The 19,692-nt window shown below is 33.7% G+C and overlaps 1 protein-coding gene across 1 annotated transcript; it reads right to left on the bottom strand.

Moving 5' to 3' along the window:
• Positions 1-6,157: 6,157 nt before the first annotated feature.
• LOC134262144 (uncharacterized) lies at positions 6,158-18,916 on the bottom strand (the record flags this gene model as incomplete). The annotated part of the gene is made up of 5 exons (XM_062744540.1): positions 6,158-6,262; positions 16,639-16,806; positions 17,224-17,426; positions 18,211-18,321; positions 18,811-18,916. Coding segments are annotated over 5 exons (615 nt in total), but the record flags the coding sequence as incomplete, so codon positions are not given.
• Positions 18,917-19,692: the final 776 nt, after the last annotated feature.

Here is a 19,692-nt window from a genome sequence, read left to right as displayed (position 1 = left end):
CGTGACTAGTTTGTATGCAGTGAGAGACAGATCAAGTAATATTTTCTCAACAAAATATGTGTTTTCTAATTAAATAAAATATTATTTACAGATATTCTATGGGCCAATAACTTGAATTTAATGTCTTCTTCGCTATTTTATTAATATATTTTCTGTATATTACGTATTTAATTGACACTGCCGTATATTTGTATGCAAGTACATCGGAGGGTAATCTGGGGGTCTTAATAAATCGATCTAGTGCAAGGGCATACACTCTATGGATCAAAGTAAGCTTTTACATTTCAAATATAGTACTATTAAGGTATCTGAAATGTGCTGCGATCCTGATGAAATCTTAAAAACAATTTAATTATATCAATATTTCATGCCGCTGACCAGCAAAAAATATAGCATTCGGTCATAAAAGTATAATTTTAACAATGCAATTGCAGAATTTACATATGATCGCAGCAGTTTTCAGAAACTACAATGCGTGTTGAAAATCTTTATAAACTAAACTTGGTATTTCAACTTGGTTATGTCCTTGCACTAGTGAAATTTATATGTGACATCAATACTTCAAGTCAATGTGCTCATCGTTAGGCCGCATCACGTGACTAGTCTAAATATAAAATATAATCGTCCTCGATATGTAGTTATTAATCATAATTACAATTATCCGATATAAATAATGTATTAAAAATAATCGCCACCCCGATTACGAACACATTTTTAAATACAAAATTTAGTCGATATTTCCATTGCGCACCTTAACTGTACTGCGTATTTATTATGATTCAAGATTTAGGACAGAAATGTATTTTTTATGTGCAATTTTGTAGTTCCTGTCTGATTTTTTTAAATTTACCCCTGTTGTGATTTTAAGCAGCAAAAATTTGTTTTCATTTCTAAAGAGTTAGAGAGTAATTTTATTTTTAATATTGATACAAGTTTATCATCACAATTGACAAGTATACCTGTTTTTTCATCGTCTAAATATTTACTACTGTGTTCGCAATGAGCATCTCTTTTGGAGGATAAACTAGATTTTTTGTGCCTAATAACCTGTACTTACTGTAAGTCACTATTTAAAATGACTTGATACATACTCTTTAACAGATTCACACAAATGTAAATTTTCATCAATACATGTACTAATGAAAAAAAAATGTGAAAAATATGCATTCATTGGTATAAGAAATTTGTCCAATTTGAAAAAACAGTTTTTAAACTAAGTGAGAAAAGTTACAAAAAAGTTATATCTAGTTTAAGACAGAGTTTGGAATCACCTCTTCAAATTAAGGTATATTTTAGTAATAATTTTAAAGTTACAAACTAAAGGTACTGTGAGCAATGAGCTCACTAAATGATACCCCCCTCCTATATGGTTATAATGGCAAAGTCCATGTTTTACTGTGGCTGGGAAACCCAAAATATGTGTCGGATCAAAAAGTAAAATAGGAAGTGCACAATGGCAATATGTAATAATGATTCTGTGATAGTTTCATTAAATTTCACTCGGTTGTATAAGAAGAGTTGCAGATAAGAGATGGGTACCCCAAAGCGTAACAGACAGACGGACGTACAGCTATATGTACAGACGGACGAACGGACATACTGATTACAGTATACCCTCCCACTTTTCAAGCAGGGGGTATAAAAAAGTCGTCTGGCAAAAAAGGGAACACCTGCAAAGCAGAGCTCCTCCTCAAAGAAAAGTCCATTGATTCTGATATAAGTTATGATTTTAATAACTTCTTCCACGAGAAGCAAAGAGGATAGGACGATGGGGTAGGAAATTTTATTAAACACTCACCCACATAAGGGGGGGGGGTGAAATATATAAATACAGAGTAATGTAAAATATAACAGAGTGATAAACAGTACCGGTAGTACATCTTGTGCTAACCTAGCCACTAGTTTTAGTAAGAACTTCTATTAACAAAAGTATAATAAAACACTCTAAATTTCAGACATATAGATCAGCCTAACTAAGTCCTATAGATAACTGGGGACAGTGGAGAGTTGTACTTTTGCTAACAAATTAAGTGAACAGTTGCTTATTTGTAATTTATCCCATGTTTACCCCGTTATCCCATGGATATGACTCATTGGACATTTTTAGCTCACCTGAGCTGAAGGCTCAAGTGAGCTTTTCTGATCACATTTTGTCCGTCGTCTGTCTGTCTGTCCGTCTGTAAACTTTTCACATTTTCGACTTCTTCTCAAGAACCACTGTGCCAATTTTGACCAAACTTGGTACAAAGCATCCTTGGGTGAATGGGAGTTTAAATTATTAAAATGAAGGGCCAAGTCCCCTCAAAAGGGGAGATAATCAAGAAAAGACAAAAATAGGGTGGGGTCATTAAAAAAATCACAATGGGGAATCAAAGTTTTACATAGAAATACATAGGAACAATCTTTACAAATTTTTTTCTCAAGAACCACTGGGCCAGAAAAGCTGAAACTTATGTGGAAGCATCCTAAGGTAGTATACATTCTAAATTGTTCAAATCATGACCGCTGGGGGTAGGACGGGGCCACAATAGGGATTCAAATTTTTTTCATAAAAATATATAGGAAAAATCTTTAAAAATCTTCTCAAGAACCACTGGGCCAGAAAAGCTGAAACTTATGTGGAAGCATCCTGGGGTAGTGTAGATTCTAAATTGTTGAAATCATGTCCCCCGGGGGTTGGGCGGAACCACAATAGAAAATCAAAGTTTTACAAAGAAATATATAGGAAAAATCTTTTAAAATCTTCTTCTCAAGAACCACTGAACCAGAAAAGCTGAATCTTATGTGGAAGCATCCTGGGGTAGTGTAGATTCTAAATTGTTCTAATCATGACCCCTGGGGGTAGGGTGGGGCCACAATGGGGAATCAAAGTTTTACATATCAAATATATAGGAACAATCTTTAAATATTTCCTTCTCAAGAACCACTGGGTCAGGAAAGCTGAATCTTATGTGGAAGCATCCTGGGGTAGTATAGATTCTAAATTGTTCTAATCATGACCCCTGGGGGTAGGGTGGGGCCACAATGGGGAATCAAAGTTTTACTTATCGTTATCAAATATATAGGAACAATCTTTAAATATTTCCTTCTCAAGAACCACTGGGTCAGGAAAGCTGAAACTTATGTGGAAGCATCCTGGGGTAGTGTAGATTCTAAACTGTTCAAATCATGACCCCCAGGGGTTGGGCAGGGCCACAATGGGGATTCAAATTTTTACATAGAAATATGTAGGAACAATCTTTGAAAATCTTCTCAAGAACCACTGCACCAGAAAAGCTGAAACTTATGTGAAAGCTTCCTTGGATAGTGTAGATTTTAAATTGTCAAAATTATGACCAGTGGGGTAGTGTGGGGTCACAATTATGTATTACAAGGGGGAAATCTGGTAAAAAACAGCATGGTCAAAGCTTCTCAGGTAAGCGATGTGGCCCATGGGCCTCTTGTTTTGATATCCCACTATTAAGTTCAGCCGTGACGTCATAATTATTTTTGCAGTCCATTCTAAAAACAGTGTAAAACATTGGCCGTGAAATATTAAACATAGGATAAAAAGAATCTCCCATGATTTGTAGTTGGATATGACTTTTATTCAACTCGTTGTGGGTTTTTATCCCCTTGCCAAGGCAGGGGATAAAATACACACAACTCGTTAGATAAAAATCCAACTACAAATCATGGGAGATCCTATATTTATTTGCTATACCAGGTACATGTAATTATTTGTTATTACTAAAGCCAGAGTGTAAATCAATGTTCACAAAACTGCTAAAGCAGTGGATCATTTTTCTACATATTTTTCTTTGGAAATGGGAATTGACAATTAATTAAAAGCTTCCATTTTTTGACATTTTTAAAAAGCCTAATATAATTATTTTTTTTTATTTAATAATTAATGTATTGTCTGTAATTATGGCTTACAAATGATGTAACTAGGTCATATTCGGGTCAAATTTAGATACATGCAGTTTTATGTATTGCTCAATTCACATTTTGTACCCGTGCAGAGGATTTTTTTCCTCTTTAAATTTAAATATATTTAAAATGAATTTTAAAGATTTTATTGGATTTGATATTTCTATTGGATGTATATGTTAAGTTGACTACAGCTTGTTATGTTGACAATCAGAAAGGTATATGGCTATAATTGGAGAAAAATCATTCACCACTGATCTTTCACTGAATAATTAGATTCCAGTTTACTTACAATATCATGTTAATGAATTGTTGTTTTGAATGTCTGTCGTTAATACAAATATGTTATATTACACCATTTATTGTTACTTTTTTGCGAAAAAAAAATTCAAGTGGGCTCTTCTATTGATATTGAACTAATATACAGTCTAACTTTGTTATCTCAAACCTGATGGGACTGAGAAAAAACTTTGAGATGTCTGAGGATTCAAGATATCAAAGGTTATATACTTAAAGACTATGTGGTTGGGACTGCCACATCACTTTGACATATCCATGGTATTCGAGATATAGGAGTTTGAGATACCAAAGTTCATCTGTATATCATTCCAGTGATAAGAGAGAGAGAGAGTAATAGAGATTATCATCCCACCTCAAAAGTCCAGAGAAAGGGGAAAAAACTCTTTTCATAGATTTTGCAGTGGTGTGTTGCAACAATTCTGTCAGTCATTAGATTTTGCTGTGGTGTGTAGCAACAATTCTGCCAGATCTCAAGAGCCTCTTGGCCAATTTTATTAAATCTGTCACATACTGTGAAATCGCTAATTTTTGTAGGGTTAATTTTCGTTGTTTTCAAGGTATGAAGAGACCCATGAATTTATGTCCACCACGAAATGTAAAATGTCATCTGTATAACTAACTCAACAATTCTTCATCCACGAAATTGAAACTCCAAGAACCCGTATTATTACTTCAAACGATGAAAATTTGACCCCAAGAAAATATGTGATTTCACAGTACTTGTATTTATTCCTAAAGAGTTTTTATTGATTCTGTAAAATAGGGCAGTGACCCTTAAACAAGAGGAGACAATAAGAGTTGAATGTAATGGTTACTTGGTTACTCAAAAATGGCCTCCTAGAACCACTTGGCTGATTATTACCAAACCCGAACTTACGGATGAGGCTATGATGGAGATAAAAATTATTCATGACAGCACGATATTGGACAATGGGTGTGGTAATAAGAACACTTAAAAGATTATCAATCCTTGTCAGTTCATCTTAGGAAGTTAGGATCTCAGTATATACTCACTGAAAAGTAGGTCACAGTGACTTTATCATAATTCATGGTTATGTTATTCCAAAACGTGCCATCAATAAAATCAAGTTCTTACCATAAATACTATGGTAAACCAGTTCTGTCAATATTTTAAAATGAGCTACGTTATTAGACTAAGTATTAATAGCATCAAAATCAGAACTGTCTCGGTCTATATAAATTGAGCTACTACTACCATATAAGCAGAATTTTTAGTGAAGAATGAATTTTGACATTATAAGCAAGACTGCCGATCGAGATTGCTAGAATTGAATATCACTAAAAATTAATTCTATTTTATTTGTAATACTAATAGTTTCTTTAGTGAGATTTTGAAATCGCTAAAATTACATCTCGCTAAAAATGTTTTTAAAGGACAAATTGCTAAATTTGCGTCTCGCTAGAATTTCCACTTATACAGTGATAAATAGCGTTGTAATCAGTGCTGCGATACTGTTGTTACTACTTCAACTCTGTCCAAGGTTGTACCTAAAAGCATGCTAAAATTTTAGCAGTACTTGGACAGCAAGAAGGACAAACACATGTGACCCATCCATATTATTCAGAAGAAGAAGTCAATTGCTTAACTATGATATTTATTTCTGAGAAATAAAAATATAAAATTGTAAAATAAAACATTATTAACATTCTGAATCTTATTGAGAAAAAAAAATCAATTAAAGCAGCCTAATACTTCTAAATCTATTGACTTCGTTTTTGCCATTTGTTGTGATTTTAATTACTGTTTAGGAAGTTTAGCGAGTGGACTAGATGTTAGTACATCCTGCAGCCTATAGAATCACAGTTTAATCCTATCTTGTTATTGATCCCTGGATTTCTCTCATTCTCTTGATTTTCTTCCTCTCATTGTTTTGTAATAAAGTTTGAATGAAGCTGATTGATTATTTTGCCCAAGTGAAAAATAAATTTCATAAAAAATTAAAAAGTTTGCATTCTTTAATTATCACAGTCTGAATCAGTCTATTCCATTCCCTCACAGATGTTAATGAGCACCACTCTGTAGAAAGTCCTGCAAAGAGAAAGACAAATTGACGATTTAAGTCGTACAAAATAAATAGGCCAAAATTGTTCTCCAGCTCAATTTTTTTTTTTTTTTTTTTTTTTTTTTTTGAGAAATTTATTTCAACTTTCACATAAATTACACAAATATGAAACAGATGTATATATAAATACATATATAAGAAGGTTTATAATAAAGCAAAAACAAAAAAAGAAATAATAAAAACTAGTGTGAAAGTTTATGTAGAAAGAGAGAGGGGGGAGAGAAAGGGGGGAAGAAACGAGAAAGTGAGCGAGAGAAACATGAGAGGGCACACACTTTATTGAACAGGTTACGGTAAGAAAATTTTTTAAAGTTTTTCAACTATTTCCTGCCAGTGTCTTTCAAATTCATCATATTTACAATTTTTTAACAAAAGAAAATTTTCTACTCTAATTCTTTCAGTAATAACAATTTTTAAAGTCTCAACGTTTAATTTTATAGTTTTGGCATACTTACTTGCAAAAATATATTGTTTTATAATCAGAATAAGTAGATTTTCTAACTTGTAGAAGTTTCTGTTTAAAAATTTACCAAATAAAATTGATTGTCTATCAAAACAAACAGACTTAATTGTTCACTTTTTGCAAGATCCATTCTTCAATCTCTAACCATTCTTCTTTTACAACACAACATTCAACAAAAAGGTGATCAATAGTTTCAATATCTTTCTCACAGAAGGAGCATAATGGTGAATCAATAAGTCTTAATTTAAAAAGATGGCAATTAGTAGGAATTATTCTATGTAAGATTTGGAATTGTAACCATTGAAGTTTTGATTCTTGGGTTGTTTTGAAAGGTAGCTCAACAATTTTTTCCCAGTATTTTTCACTAAATTCTTCCCCATTTTCACTCCATTTTATAACTGAAGTTATATTGCCCTTTTTATTCCTAATGAGAACATTATACATATCATTACACCCTTTTTTACTCTTTAAGAAAATTTCAAGGCTGGATGGAAGCATTGGTCTAGGCCTTGGCTTTATTTCATAATTTTTAGAACATGATAGTCTCTTTCTAATTGCTGTTCTTAGTCTGGCATATTCAACATAGTTTGTATTTACCTTCAAATTATTTTGAAAAAAATCAAAACTGTTAAAGTTTCCATTTAAATCTAAGAAATCATTGATAAAAACAAAGCCCGAATTAAAGTAACTTTTGATGAAAATTGACTGGCCACCAATGGTAACTTCTGGATTATGCCATATGTGTTCTTGGAGAGGACTTAAATCAGCTATAGCTTTAGCCTGATTTACTTTACACCAGCTAGAGAAAACATCTTTCCAAAATTTATTTTTCGTGGTACTACTCAGATCCTTAATAAAGTCAATTCCAAACAGCCAAAGATGATTTATACTTATTCCCAATTCTGCTTCAAGTAGTTTAACCCATTTTGCACTTGAGCACATAACCCACCTTATCCAACTAGATTTCAATGATGTAACAAAATTTTTATAGTCTATCATTTTTAAGCCCCCAAATTTATGCTCTTGAATCATTACATTTTTCTTGACTTTATGATTGTTATTATTCCATAGAAAACTAGTGCTAATTGTAACGGGGACCGTTACAGATGTTCCCCAAACGCTCCCCATGTCCCTTATCGTGCCTTATTCCTCTAAGACCTTTTTTAAATATGCTAAGTATCCCAAGATTTCATTTAAGAATATAAAAGTTACAATGATATCAACTATCAACGATATATTGTTTAACGTTTTGCATGCGCGCACACGTACATGTACATGCATATGCAAGATGATTATGGCATGTTGATTAAGCGATTAACATATCTTTCTATCCCGCGAATCAAAGAAAAAAATACATATATAAATTTACCATTTTTCAAGCATATGTCATATTTTTAATATATCGATTCACATTTTATTTCTCTACTTATTTTAACCTCGGGCTCAAAGTTGGTTTTATTCCGACGACAAGGCAGGGTTAAAGTCGACTAAGGGTATCACGCCAATACCTAACCAATCAAAATGAACTTATTCAATAGTAGTTCCATACATGGAAAAGGGATTTTCCTTTCTGTTCAGAATTTTTTTAATATTTCCTCTCAGGCCATTTTGACAACTCTGATACCTGTGCCTGGTAAATTTTATATACTTTGTAAATAAATATATAAAGGTTTTTTGACCGGAACTATTCATTTTTTCCAATGCATAGGGGGCTACTCTCTGGGTTTTACAAGAGATGTTTAAAAAGACATTCGTGTCAGCTAATGTGACCTATATTGTTTAACACCTTCTTATTAATATTTTTTTCATGAATGCAAATATCTGATTATTTTACGAAGGAGCGTACATGTATATTGATTTTTTTAATATACCGAAAATCGCTATTTCTGGGGATTGCGTAATTCTAAAAAAAATTCAAATAAATTTCAAAGGTAAATTAAACAAAGGATGCTTGGTATTAAAATATTATTTCAAATCAGTAGAATCGAATGCTATTAACGACATCTGAATAAATAGGCTATAAAAGGCTTATATGCCAACTTTGGTCATCTGCACTTTAATTTTAAACACGACAGGATTTGTAATTTTTGTTGTATAAATTAATAATTTCTATATACTTTGGAAACTCAAATGAAATATTTTAATGCACTTTCCTCGAGCTCTTTTCTGCAGTTTTCCTGAAATTTTATGTGGGTCCGAGGTGTTATTTGAGTTTAACAGTGATTCTCTACGTTGCCATTAATTTGATTTGTTTGTGTGTGTGTGTGTGGAGGGGGGGTTATTTTTATTCTTAACCTATTTAACGTTGGAGTTGAATCCTGTATCTTATTCCAAGAACTTAAGATTGATTGTGACATTTGGATGAAAGGTCAAGGTCATTAAAAACCACCACCTCTTTAACTTCTAACCTGTCAACCGAAATAAACTCTGAAAGGTGTTTCTAGATACATGTACATGTACTTCATGTTTCTTTTTACCCTTGGGTCAAGGACAAAGGTTAAGGTCGATTTCAAGTTCATAGGTCAAGGTGATTTTGGTAAATAGTTAATATCAACATTTTATTCAGGTTACCAGTGACCTTGACCTAAGTTTCAAGGTCAAGGGTAAAAAGATCTGCATGCTTCAGTATGTTACATGTCTTGACATTTAGAAGTTCTTAATTCTGCATGAACATCAAACACTCAAGTATACTGTCTTTTAATACATTGTGTGCGGTCGCATGTGCATGCACGTCCATGTATTTACTTTTGATAGTAGTATAATGTAGGCAATCATTATATCTATTCATATTTGAAATTTCACCCTGTATTATTGAGAACCAAGAAAGTTTTAGGCATTTAAAGTTTTAGCCAATCAGATTGCAGCACACGTGCATGTGCGTGCGTTCATGATTATTCTTATATATCATGCTGTAGATCTTCATAATGTAAGACTATGTTCAAAATTTCAAAGGATTTTGTCAGAAAACAAAATAGATATTTAGACTTTAAGTTTCAGCCAATCGCAGCGAAGGGCACCTGCATGCGCGTGAGATCTTGCTATTTTGACCATGTCATCATGTCTATACTACTATTATATCCTTATATTATGAGTTTCAAAGCATTTCATCCAATATTTAAAAAGTTACGGCTAAATCTATTATATTGGTCATTTCACGTGTTACACGTGCGCGCACCTGCACGCACGTGCGCGCAAAATGACCTTCGTTCCGCACATCTACATAACATACCTAGTGACCCTAAAAAGGTTTCACCTAGATCGGATGAGTAGTTTACGAGAACACTCGCGGACAAAAAAGTACCGGAGAACAAAGAAAAAATTCAGAAAAAGTAAAAACAATATGTTCCCAAACTTCGTTTGGGGAACATAATTATACAAGTCTTTTTCAAAAGCACTCATGACATCATCATTAGGATTTGGTAAAGTGAGTACAAGATGATTTAGTTTAGGAATTAGTAATGTTTTTATTACAGTCAGTCCTCCAAGAGGAGTAAGTTTGCAAGCTTTCCATTGTGACATGGTTTTTTAAATTTCTTCAATTTTTAATTTGTAATTAATATCTACCATCTCATGCAAATCAACAGAAAACTTAACACCTAGTAAATCGAAGGATGTAGTACTGGGATCCAACTTCCATCTTGAGTGATGAAATACATCTTTTGAGAATTTTTTACTTCCAATCCAGACTAATTTAGTTTTAGAAAAATTTATTTTTAGACCCGAGATTGATGCAAAATAATCTAACACTCTTGTAATTCCATCCAATGAGCTCGGAGAGCCATCAGAAATAACTGATGTATCATCTGCGTATTGGGACAACTTGTATTCTTCACCATCAATAGTTGTACCTTTAATATCCTTATTTTTTCTAATTAAAATACCTAGAATCTCTGCACAAAGTAAAAAAAGGTACGGTGAAATAGGATCACCTTGTCTACAACCCCTTTCAGGGTAAAAATACTGAGACACAATCCCATTTTGAATAACACAGGACTTTATATTATTATAGAAACATCTTATCCAATTTCTAATTGACTGACCAAAATTGAAGAAACAAAGTGTTTGATTTATGAAGTTCCATGAAATGGTATCAAATGCTTTTTCAAAGTCGATAAACATTAAGAGACCAGGTATATTTCTTGACTCTGCTTGGTGCATAATATCATATATTAGTCTAATATTTTCACCAATAAATCTACCTTTAATAAATCCTGTTTGGTCCCCATGTATTAGCTTATCTAAGAATTTTTTAATTCTTTCAGCAATGCACCCTGAGCCTAATTTATATACAACATTTAAGAGGCTAATTTTTTACTTTTATCATTTTGTTTTAGGATACAAAATTTCTCTTAATAACCCTTTACTTTGCATTTAAAGCAAATGATGATATGGCATGTACAGGCCTCCATATCAATACAGTCTAAAATATAGTTTACCAATAGACCATTATACTGTTTAAGCAAAAATTTTAGCAAGGATTCAATTTTGGCATTTGTAGTGAGGGTGTTGAGATTGCTAAAATTGAATTTTGTTAAACAAGTCATTCCCACATTTGAGGTTTCTTTTATCTTTCAAGACATGACAGAATCACTAGTATTACTTTTTAGTAAAATAAATAATACATGTACTTCTAAATCTATTCTGATCACATTTTGTCCGTCTAGCTGTCTGTCTGTCTGTCTAGCTGGCTGTCCATCTGTAAACTTTTCGCATTTTCAACTCAAGAACCACTGGGCCAATTTCAACAAATCAAAACTTGGTAAAAAGCATCCTTGGGTAAAGGGGAATTTAAATTGTGAAAATTAAGGGCCAGGTCCTCTCACAAGGGGAGATAATCAAGAAAAGACAAAACTAGGGTGGGGTCATTAAAAAATCTTCTCAAGAACCACTGGGCCAGAAAAGCTGAAACTTATGTGGAAGCATCCTGGGGTTGTTTAGATTCTAAATTGTTGAAATCATGACCCCCGGGGCTTGGGAGCGGCCACAATAGGGAATCAAAGTTTTATATAGAAATATATAGGAAAAATCTTTGTGTCAAATTTAATGGCCCTGTGGTTCTTGAGAAGAAGATTTTTAAAGATTTTTTTTCTTTATATTTCTATGTAAAACTTGGATTCCCTTTTGTGGCCTCGCCCTACCACGGGGGTCATGATTTTAACAATTTAAAATTTACACTACTCCAGGATGCTCCCACATAAGTTTCAGTTATTCTGGTCCACTGATTCTTGAGAAGAAGATTTTTAAAGATTTCCCCTACATATTTCTATGTAAAACTTTGATTCCCTATTGTGGCCATGCCCCCCCCACCCCCCCCCCCCCCCCCCCCCCCCCGGGTCATGATTTTTACAATTTAGAATCTACAATACCCTAGGATGATTCCACATAAGTTTCAGCTTTCCTGGCCCACTGGTTCTTGAGAAGAAGATTTTTTAATGACCCCATCCTATTCTTGTCTTTTCTTGATTATCTCCACTTGGAAAGGACTTAATTTTAACAATTCAAAGTCCCCATTATCCAAGGATGTTTTGTACCAAGTTTGGTTAAAAGTGGCCCAGTGGTTCTTGAGAAGAAGTTGAAAATGTGAAAAGTTTACAGACAGATGGACGGACAAAATGTGATCAGAAAAGCTCACTTCGACTCAGGTGAGCTAACAAAACCGAAAAGAAATATTTCTTAGTATTTTTTTTGATTTCAACAAAAATAAGCGTAAAAAAACTGGGAAATATAAATACAAATGGAAAATATCAGATGCATTTAAATATCTTTGGATTAGAAGATCCAAACGAAAGAGATATCCTTCTTTGTTTTCCAGGGGTTGAAAAAACCTGGGTGCTATTTCAGAAATTATAAGCATTTAATCACATACTTAAAAAATCGCACCTTCTTTCAGTTGTAGTTTCCAGCTTTGAACTATTTTGAAGACAATGCCTGGACAATTACTTTCCAAAATGTGTCTCATTCAGAAGCCATTTCATTCATTTAAAAGTTTGGGACCATATACAACAGCTAGCTGATTTGTGACCAAACTGTTACTTCTTGAACAAGAGGCCCAGGGGCCACAGCGCTCACCTGAGCACATCGGCTAGGAAAAAGCACATATCAGATCAGAACTGAAGGTTTACTGAGGTGGGGGGGGGGGGGGGCTTGAATTTTAAACCCCCCCCCCCCCCCCCCCCCCAGGGGATCATAATTTGAACGAACTAGAATCTACACTACCTGAGGATGTTTCCTTATAAATTCAACTAATCATGGCTTTGAAATACTTGAAAAGAAAATTTTAAAAGGTTGCCCTATATATTCCTATGTTAAATTTTGATCAGTCATTTTGGCCCCACCCTACCCCCAGGGGTCATGATTTGAACAAATGTGAATCTACACTACCTGAGGATGATTCCATATGAGTTTCATCTTTCCTGGTCCAGTGATTCAGGAAAAGAAGATTTTTAAAGATTTTTCCTATATATTCCTATGTAAAACTTTGATCGGCCATTTTGGCCCCACCCTACCCCCGGGGGTCATGATTTGAATAAACTTGAATCTGCACTACCTGAGGATGATTCCATATGAGTTTCATCTTTCCTGGCCTAGTGGTTCTGGAGAAGAAGACTTTTAAAGATTTTTCCTATATATTCCTATGTAAAACTTTGATCGGCCATTTTGGCCCCACCCTACCCCCGGGGGTCATGATTTGAATAAACTTGAATCTACACTACCTGAAGATAATTCCATATGAGTTTCATCTTTCCTGGCCCAGTGGTTCTGGAGAAGAAGACTTTTAAAGATTTTTCCTATATATTCCTATGTAAAACTTTGATCGGCCATTTTGGCCCCAACCTACCCCCGGGGGTCATGATTTGAACAAACTTGAATCTACAATACCTGAGGATGATTCAGTATGAGTTTCATCTTTCCTGGTCCAGTGATTCAGGAAAAGAAGATTTTTAAAGTTTTTTCCTATATCTTCCTATGTAAAACTTTGATCGGTCATTTTGGCCCCACCCTACCCCTGGGGGTCATGATTTGAACAAACTTGAATCTACACTACCTGAGGATGATTCCATAGGATCTTCATCTTTCCTGGCCCAGTGGTTGTTGAGAAGAAGACTTTTAAAAAATGCCATTAATTTTTCTCTAATTCATAATTATCTCCCCTTGGAAAAGGGCGTGGCCCTTCATTTGAACAAACTTGAATCCCCTTTACCCAAGGATACTTTGTGGCAAGTTTGGTTGACATCGGCTCGGTGGTTCTTGAGAAGAAGATGAAAATGTGAAAAGTTTACGACAACAACGACGACGACGACAGACGACGGACAAATTTTGATCAGAAAAGCTCACTTGAGCCGAAGTGAGCTAATAAAATAATACAGAAGACCAGCCCAGTTGACTGATAATTGATTGGTAATTATTCAGCACAATGTGAAGTACTCATACTTATCCACGCCTCGTCGCACACCAGGTAGTGGACAGTTAAACAATTGAAGTACAGCTGTTCAAAAGCTGCAATGTTTAAACTATTTCTTTTACAGAGTTTGCTTTTTAAATGTTCATAGTATAATTATAAGTAAATTTTATATTTTTTGGTCTATTCTAGTAAAAATCCCAACTTGTGAGAACTTGCACTGAAATAGCTACAGAGTGTTAATATCTTTTAAACTCCAAGTGTATCTACAATTTTTGACCTGATAGTAAGCACTCATGCAAATCAAAACAATACTTCAAACATATTACATGTATTATGTCATAACATGGAGGTATTCCATTCTACCTTAAAGAAAATTGCCAAATTTGCATCTCGCTTTCAATTCCATTGATACCGTATGATTGACATTATCGTGACATAATTAGTTCCTTTTTTCTGATGTACTTTGTAAGAAATGAGATAAGCAGATTTTATAGGTGTGTTGTACTAATACTTGTCAATGACATTTACAGAATCATGTATTATTTCATCTGACATTTGTACGGTACGTGTTAACTAAAACTGTGTGATAGAAAATCTTTGATAACAACTTTATAAATAAGGCCATTTCCTTTGTAAATTTTAGAACAAATGCAAGCAACTAAAAAAATTTGTCCAAAGGAAATGAAAAGAATATACATGTACCTTGTTTCTTCAGTTCAGGCTATTAGTCAAATATGATGGAGTGAAAGAGTAAAAAAAGATACCCTAATTGTATTTTTTTTCTAAATACAGAGCTAATATCTTTCTAAGAGTTGTTGGCCATGTTGGCTTTTGTAACATCATATGTAGTGTAGATTAATTCTTTCTTTCTAACTGATAAATAATGTCTTATTTTTCAGGTTAATTTTCTCTTGATATATACATATAGTAAATTTATATGTTATTTTTCCATATTACATAGAGAGCCCAATCTCTGATCTAAAACATATGGAGTTATATAATGATAGAACTGTTTCTGAAGATTACAAAACATGTTTCATTTCTTGGATCAAGGTGTGCCCTCATATCTTGTTATTTCACTGAAAGTATACTCATATATTTACATTTCCAATGTCTTGGTCCGAGTCAAAATTACAATTAGAAAATTTACTTTATTTCTAATAAATCTACTGGTTCATTGATAGGCATGGTTAAAAAAAAAAATCAAGAGCAGGGCGGGAAAAATAGAAACAGAAGGGGGGCTTAAATCACATGGATTTGCCCAGTCAAGAGAATGTAAATACTGTGGTTTCATCTATATTCGTTGAGCATAAATTTTCAAGGATTTCATTGTTAAGCAGATCCATGACTTTAAAAGTCCATTGAATGAAGAAATATGTTAGTCATTTGTATAAGCAATGCTTTTGTCCACGAAATTTCGTATCCTAGAAAATGTCTGTTTTACAAAATACACAATTATTAATTGATGCAAACGTTAATTGAAGAAACCACAGTAAAAGGAATAACTGTCAGATTTTTTGGTTTCATGATGATGATCAATCGATTGGTTAGCGTGATAATTTTATGCATAAATGCCTATGGCGTTTTATGCAAATTATCAAGCAAACCACTCAATTGATCACATCATGAAACCAAAAAGTTAGTCAGTTTTTCCTTAGATAAGTGTTTTCTTTAAAATTTAAGAGCATTGCAATTTCAAGAAGCCTATTTTCAGATGAAAAGTTAAAGATTAAATCACCAATTCTCTACTTTATATTATTGATATTGGGAATAAGACATGTGTGTTAGTTTCTTATTTCTGGACAAAAAAGTATGGCCACAGTTGATTTTTTTGATAATTAGGTCTTTTAATTTTGGATCATGAAGTCACAAAATGATCTTTCTGAACATGTTTTCACAAGTAATATATGTGTGAAATATGAATGCCCCTTCTTATTTCATTAAAAAGTTATATCTATGCAGTGTTAAAATTTATAAAAAGTATGTCAAAACTTCCAGGTCAAGGTCACTGACAAAAAAAATCATAAATTTGGATTTTCTGACAGCATACGTAGGAGAAACATGAAAACTTTATCTTTTCTCCTTGAAAAGTTGTGAACAAGGATAGTGATTTCATAAAAGACAGTATGAAAGATAGACAAACTGACACCCCCCCCCACAAAAAAAAATTGAATATCCCCTCTCTTTTCCAAAAAATAAGGGGACAAAAATCACATCTGTTACCTGTAGCCAATCAATCCATCTGTGGGAAGTATGGTACTTGTATGTAAAAATTGCTCTCTATATATTTACATTAAATCACACTATTTTTAAAAATGCTTTAAATAAATTTGAATAAAGTTTTAAAATTTTCTAACAGATCTAGATATTGCAAGCTAAATTCCTAATTATTTAGTTAGATGTATATGTAGCAAGCTATAGGCTACAAAATCTACTGTGATCTTTGTTTTCCTTTATTGTCAAACATGAAGACTAACCTTTGGTACAGGTTGAATACTGTAAATATTGTTTTTAAACTTCTTGTTCCATGAATCCACCAGTGAGGGGGATATGGTCAGATTGCCATTTTTCTGGTGATTGAGGTAACATTCTGCAAAGAACCTGTTGGCAGCTGTCAGGTTTGGGTCAGCTAAGTACTCATCAATCTGGAGTAAGTAAAAATAGGTACATGTTCACTGAAGTAAATAAATCAATCAGGGTCAGCTAAGTATTCATCAGTCTGGAATCAGTCAAAATAAGTGTGTAGGTACTGAAGTATGTACTGGTAGGTCATTCACAAGTTTGTATATTTACCCAAAGCAAAAAACCCCACTAGTATTTGATTTGGATCAAGATTATGTTGTTTTGAAAAATTATACAAAAACTAAGGAGGTGAAGACTACTACAATCTCACTATACGTCACTATCATGATATAAACTACAGATATCCCTTTACAGCAAAGCTATGACAATATCCATGTACAGTAAAGATAAAACATTAACTCACAGATATCCCTTTACAGTAAAGCCTTGATATACACATGTAAACCTGTAGATAACCATTTACAGTAAAGTCAACTCACAGATATCCATTTACAGTCTGCGATTTCCTGAGGACAATGTTTGATTTCCGTGCTAACTGCTTTCATCAGACAGACAAAGTACCAGTCAGAACAACCAAATCGGAAGTTGTGCTGATGACGGAAGCCGAGCACGGACACAAACTCGGCCTGGATCCCCGTCTCCTCCAGAACCTCTCTCCTGGCCGTCTCCGCCAAATCCTCACCTGACAAGGAATCAAAGATCCAGTCAGGAATTATTTAACAATAAATTTAATAGATACTCAAGTTTTATTGTATAACCTGAGTTGCTTAGATTTTACACTATACCAGAGCATGATTTCTAAAAAAAAGTTAGGTGTTCCAACCAAGGTTATAGTAGTTTTACTTGTGTAGCTATTAAATTCATTTCTGACTTATAAATAAATGTTCCATCATTAAATAAAACAAATCGACATTCGAATTTTTTTTAATGCATTAAAAAACAAATTGTAAAACAGTTTCCTTTTTATATATTATTTTTATATATTATTTTCAAAATATTTTAAAGTGCTTTTGTGCATAAATTAACTTTCAAATATAGTTATTTAAACTTCAAAAATGAATTTAAGAAATTTATTTATTCATTTTAATTTTTATGATCTATCAAAAATAGTATTCACAGTTTTCTCACAATTAATTACATAGAAGCAGCTAAATCTTAGGTACTATTAAAATTTTTTGAACTTCTGCCATGTGGAAAGGGAAGTAATTCAAACAACATGCTGTAGAGATCCCAGCCATGTACCTTTATCAGCGAGTCCTCCGGGTAACTCCCACAGCTGGGACTTCATGATACTGTACCTTTATCGGCGAGTCCTCCAGGTAACTTCCACAGCTGGGACTTCATGATACTGTACCTTTATCAGCGAGTCCTCCAGGTAACTTCCACAGCTGGGACTTCATGATACTGTACCTTTATCAGCGAGTCCTCCAGGTAACTTCCACAGCTGGGACTTCATGATACTGTACCTTTATCAGCGAGTCCTCCAGGTAACTTCCACGGCTTGGACCTGATTACACTGTACCTCTCTCTGATCACCAACAGCTCCCACTCCTCATTCAGGACAAACCCCGCCACACCTGGAAAGTAGGCAAGGAAATATCTCAACTATATAACATTCTCAGCTTTTCTTTAAACTTCAACATCTTGGATATACAGCCAGATCACATTTTATAAAAGGAATAAAATCCTCTTCTTACAGTTGGTATTTTAAAATACATGTACATGCATGGATAAAGGGGAGGAACAATTTTTGTATGCTTAATACAAGGACTGTCTTGGTTTGAGAATAATCGCAAGACCTTTTGACAGGCAAAATGTGAGTTTCTTTACTGTTTGTTTAACCTGCATTCCACAACTCCTTATATGCAAAACCTACTGAAATCTCATGATTACAACAACAAAAACTAGTTAGTAAGCATGTACATTATCAACAGTCATTGTACTTATTGTCAAATGACAATAATTTATTAAAATTCCAATTTCCTTTTTTCTGGAATAGATGCTAACAAAACTAGAGTGTGCGGGCTTTTAAAAAACTTCTACTCCTTTGGTATTTACCAGCTTACCTAAGTACTGATTTGCGTATTCAGGTAGTTTGTTCTCTTCATTGTCTGGCAGCCATTTTGTCATCATTACATAGCCTGACTGAGCATGATTGAAATCAAAACCTAACTGAAATAGACAAAAAGAAATACTATTACTATGGATATTCAAAATAAGAGTTAAAAATAGTACTAAAGGTACCTCTGGTGGTTGTTCATTTGAAGTAAACTGTGACTGAAACATATAAATAATGCTTTTATCTTAGGACCATTGAAAAAAAAGAACAATCAATGCAATATTTTTGTGAACAAAATTTGATCTCTATAGTTTGTTTGAGCTAGAGGGCTAAAATTCACACTTAAGATATTTTAAAAGGATTACAATTCTTACTTAAGTATAGGGCTGTAATTCTCACTTAAGTAAAGGGCTACAATTCTCACATAAGGTAGAGGGCCATAATTATCATTTAAAGTATAGGGCTATAATTCTCACTTAAGAAGAGGGCTATAATTCTCACTTATGGTAGAGGGCTATAATTCTCACTTGAGGTAGAGGGCTATAATTCTCACTTATGGTAGAGGGCTATAATTCTCACTGTAGAGGGCTATAATTCTCACTTCAGGTAGAGGGCTGTAATTCTCACTGTAGAGGGCTATAATTCTCACTGTAGAGGGCTATAATTCTCACTGTAGAGGGCTACAAAGGGCTATAATTCTCACTGTAGAGGGCTATAATTCTCACTTCAGGTAGAGGGCTATAATTCTCACTGTAGAGGGCTATAATTCTCACTGTAGAGGGCTACAAAGGGCTATAATTCTCACTGTAGAGGGCTATAATTCTCACTTAAGGTAGAGGGCCACAATTCTCACTTAAGGTAGAGGGCTATATTCCCTTTTAAGGTATTG

This window comes from Saccostrea cucullata, unplaced genomic scaffold (assembly GCF_032062105.1).
Source record: "Saccostrea cucullata isolate Sc308-1 unplaced genomic scaffold, CSIRO_AGI_Scuc_v1 ctg11965, whole genome shotgun sequence".
Taxonomy (NCBI): Eukaryota; Metazoa; Mollusca; class Bivalvia; order Ostreida; family Ostreidae; genus Saccostrea; species Saccostrea cuccullata.
The sequence above is the reverse complement of the archived record's forward strand: the minus strand, read 5'-3'. Positions and strand labels throughout refer to the sequence as shown.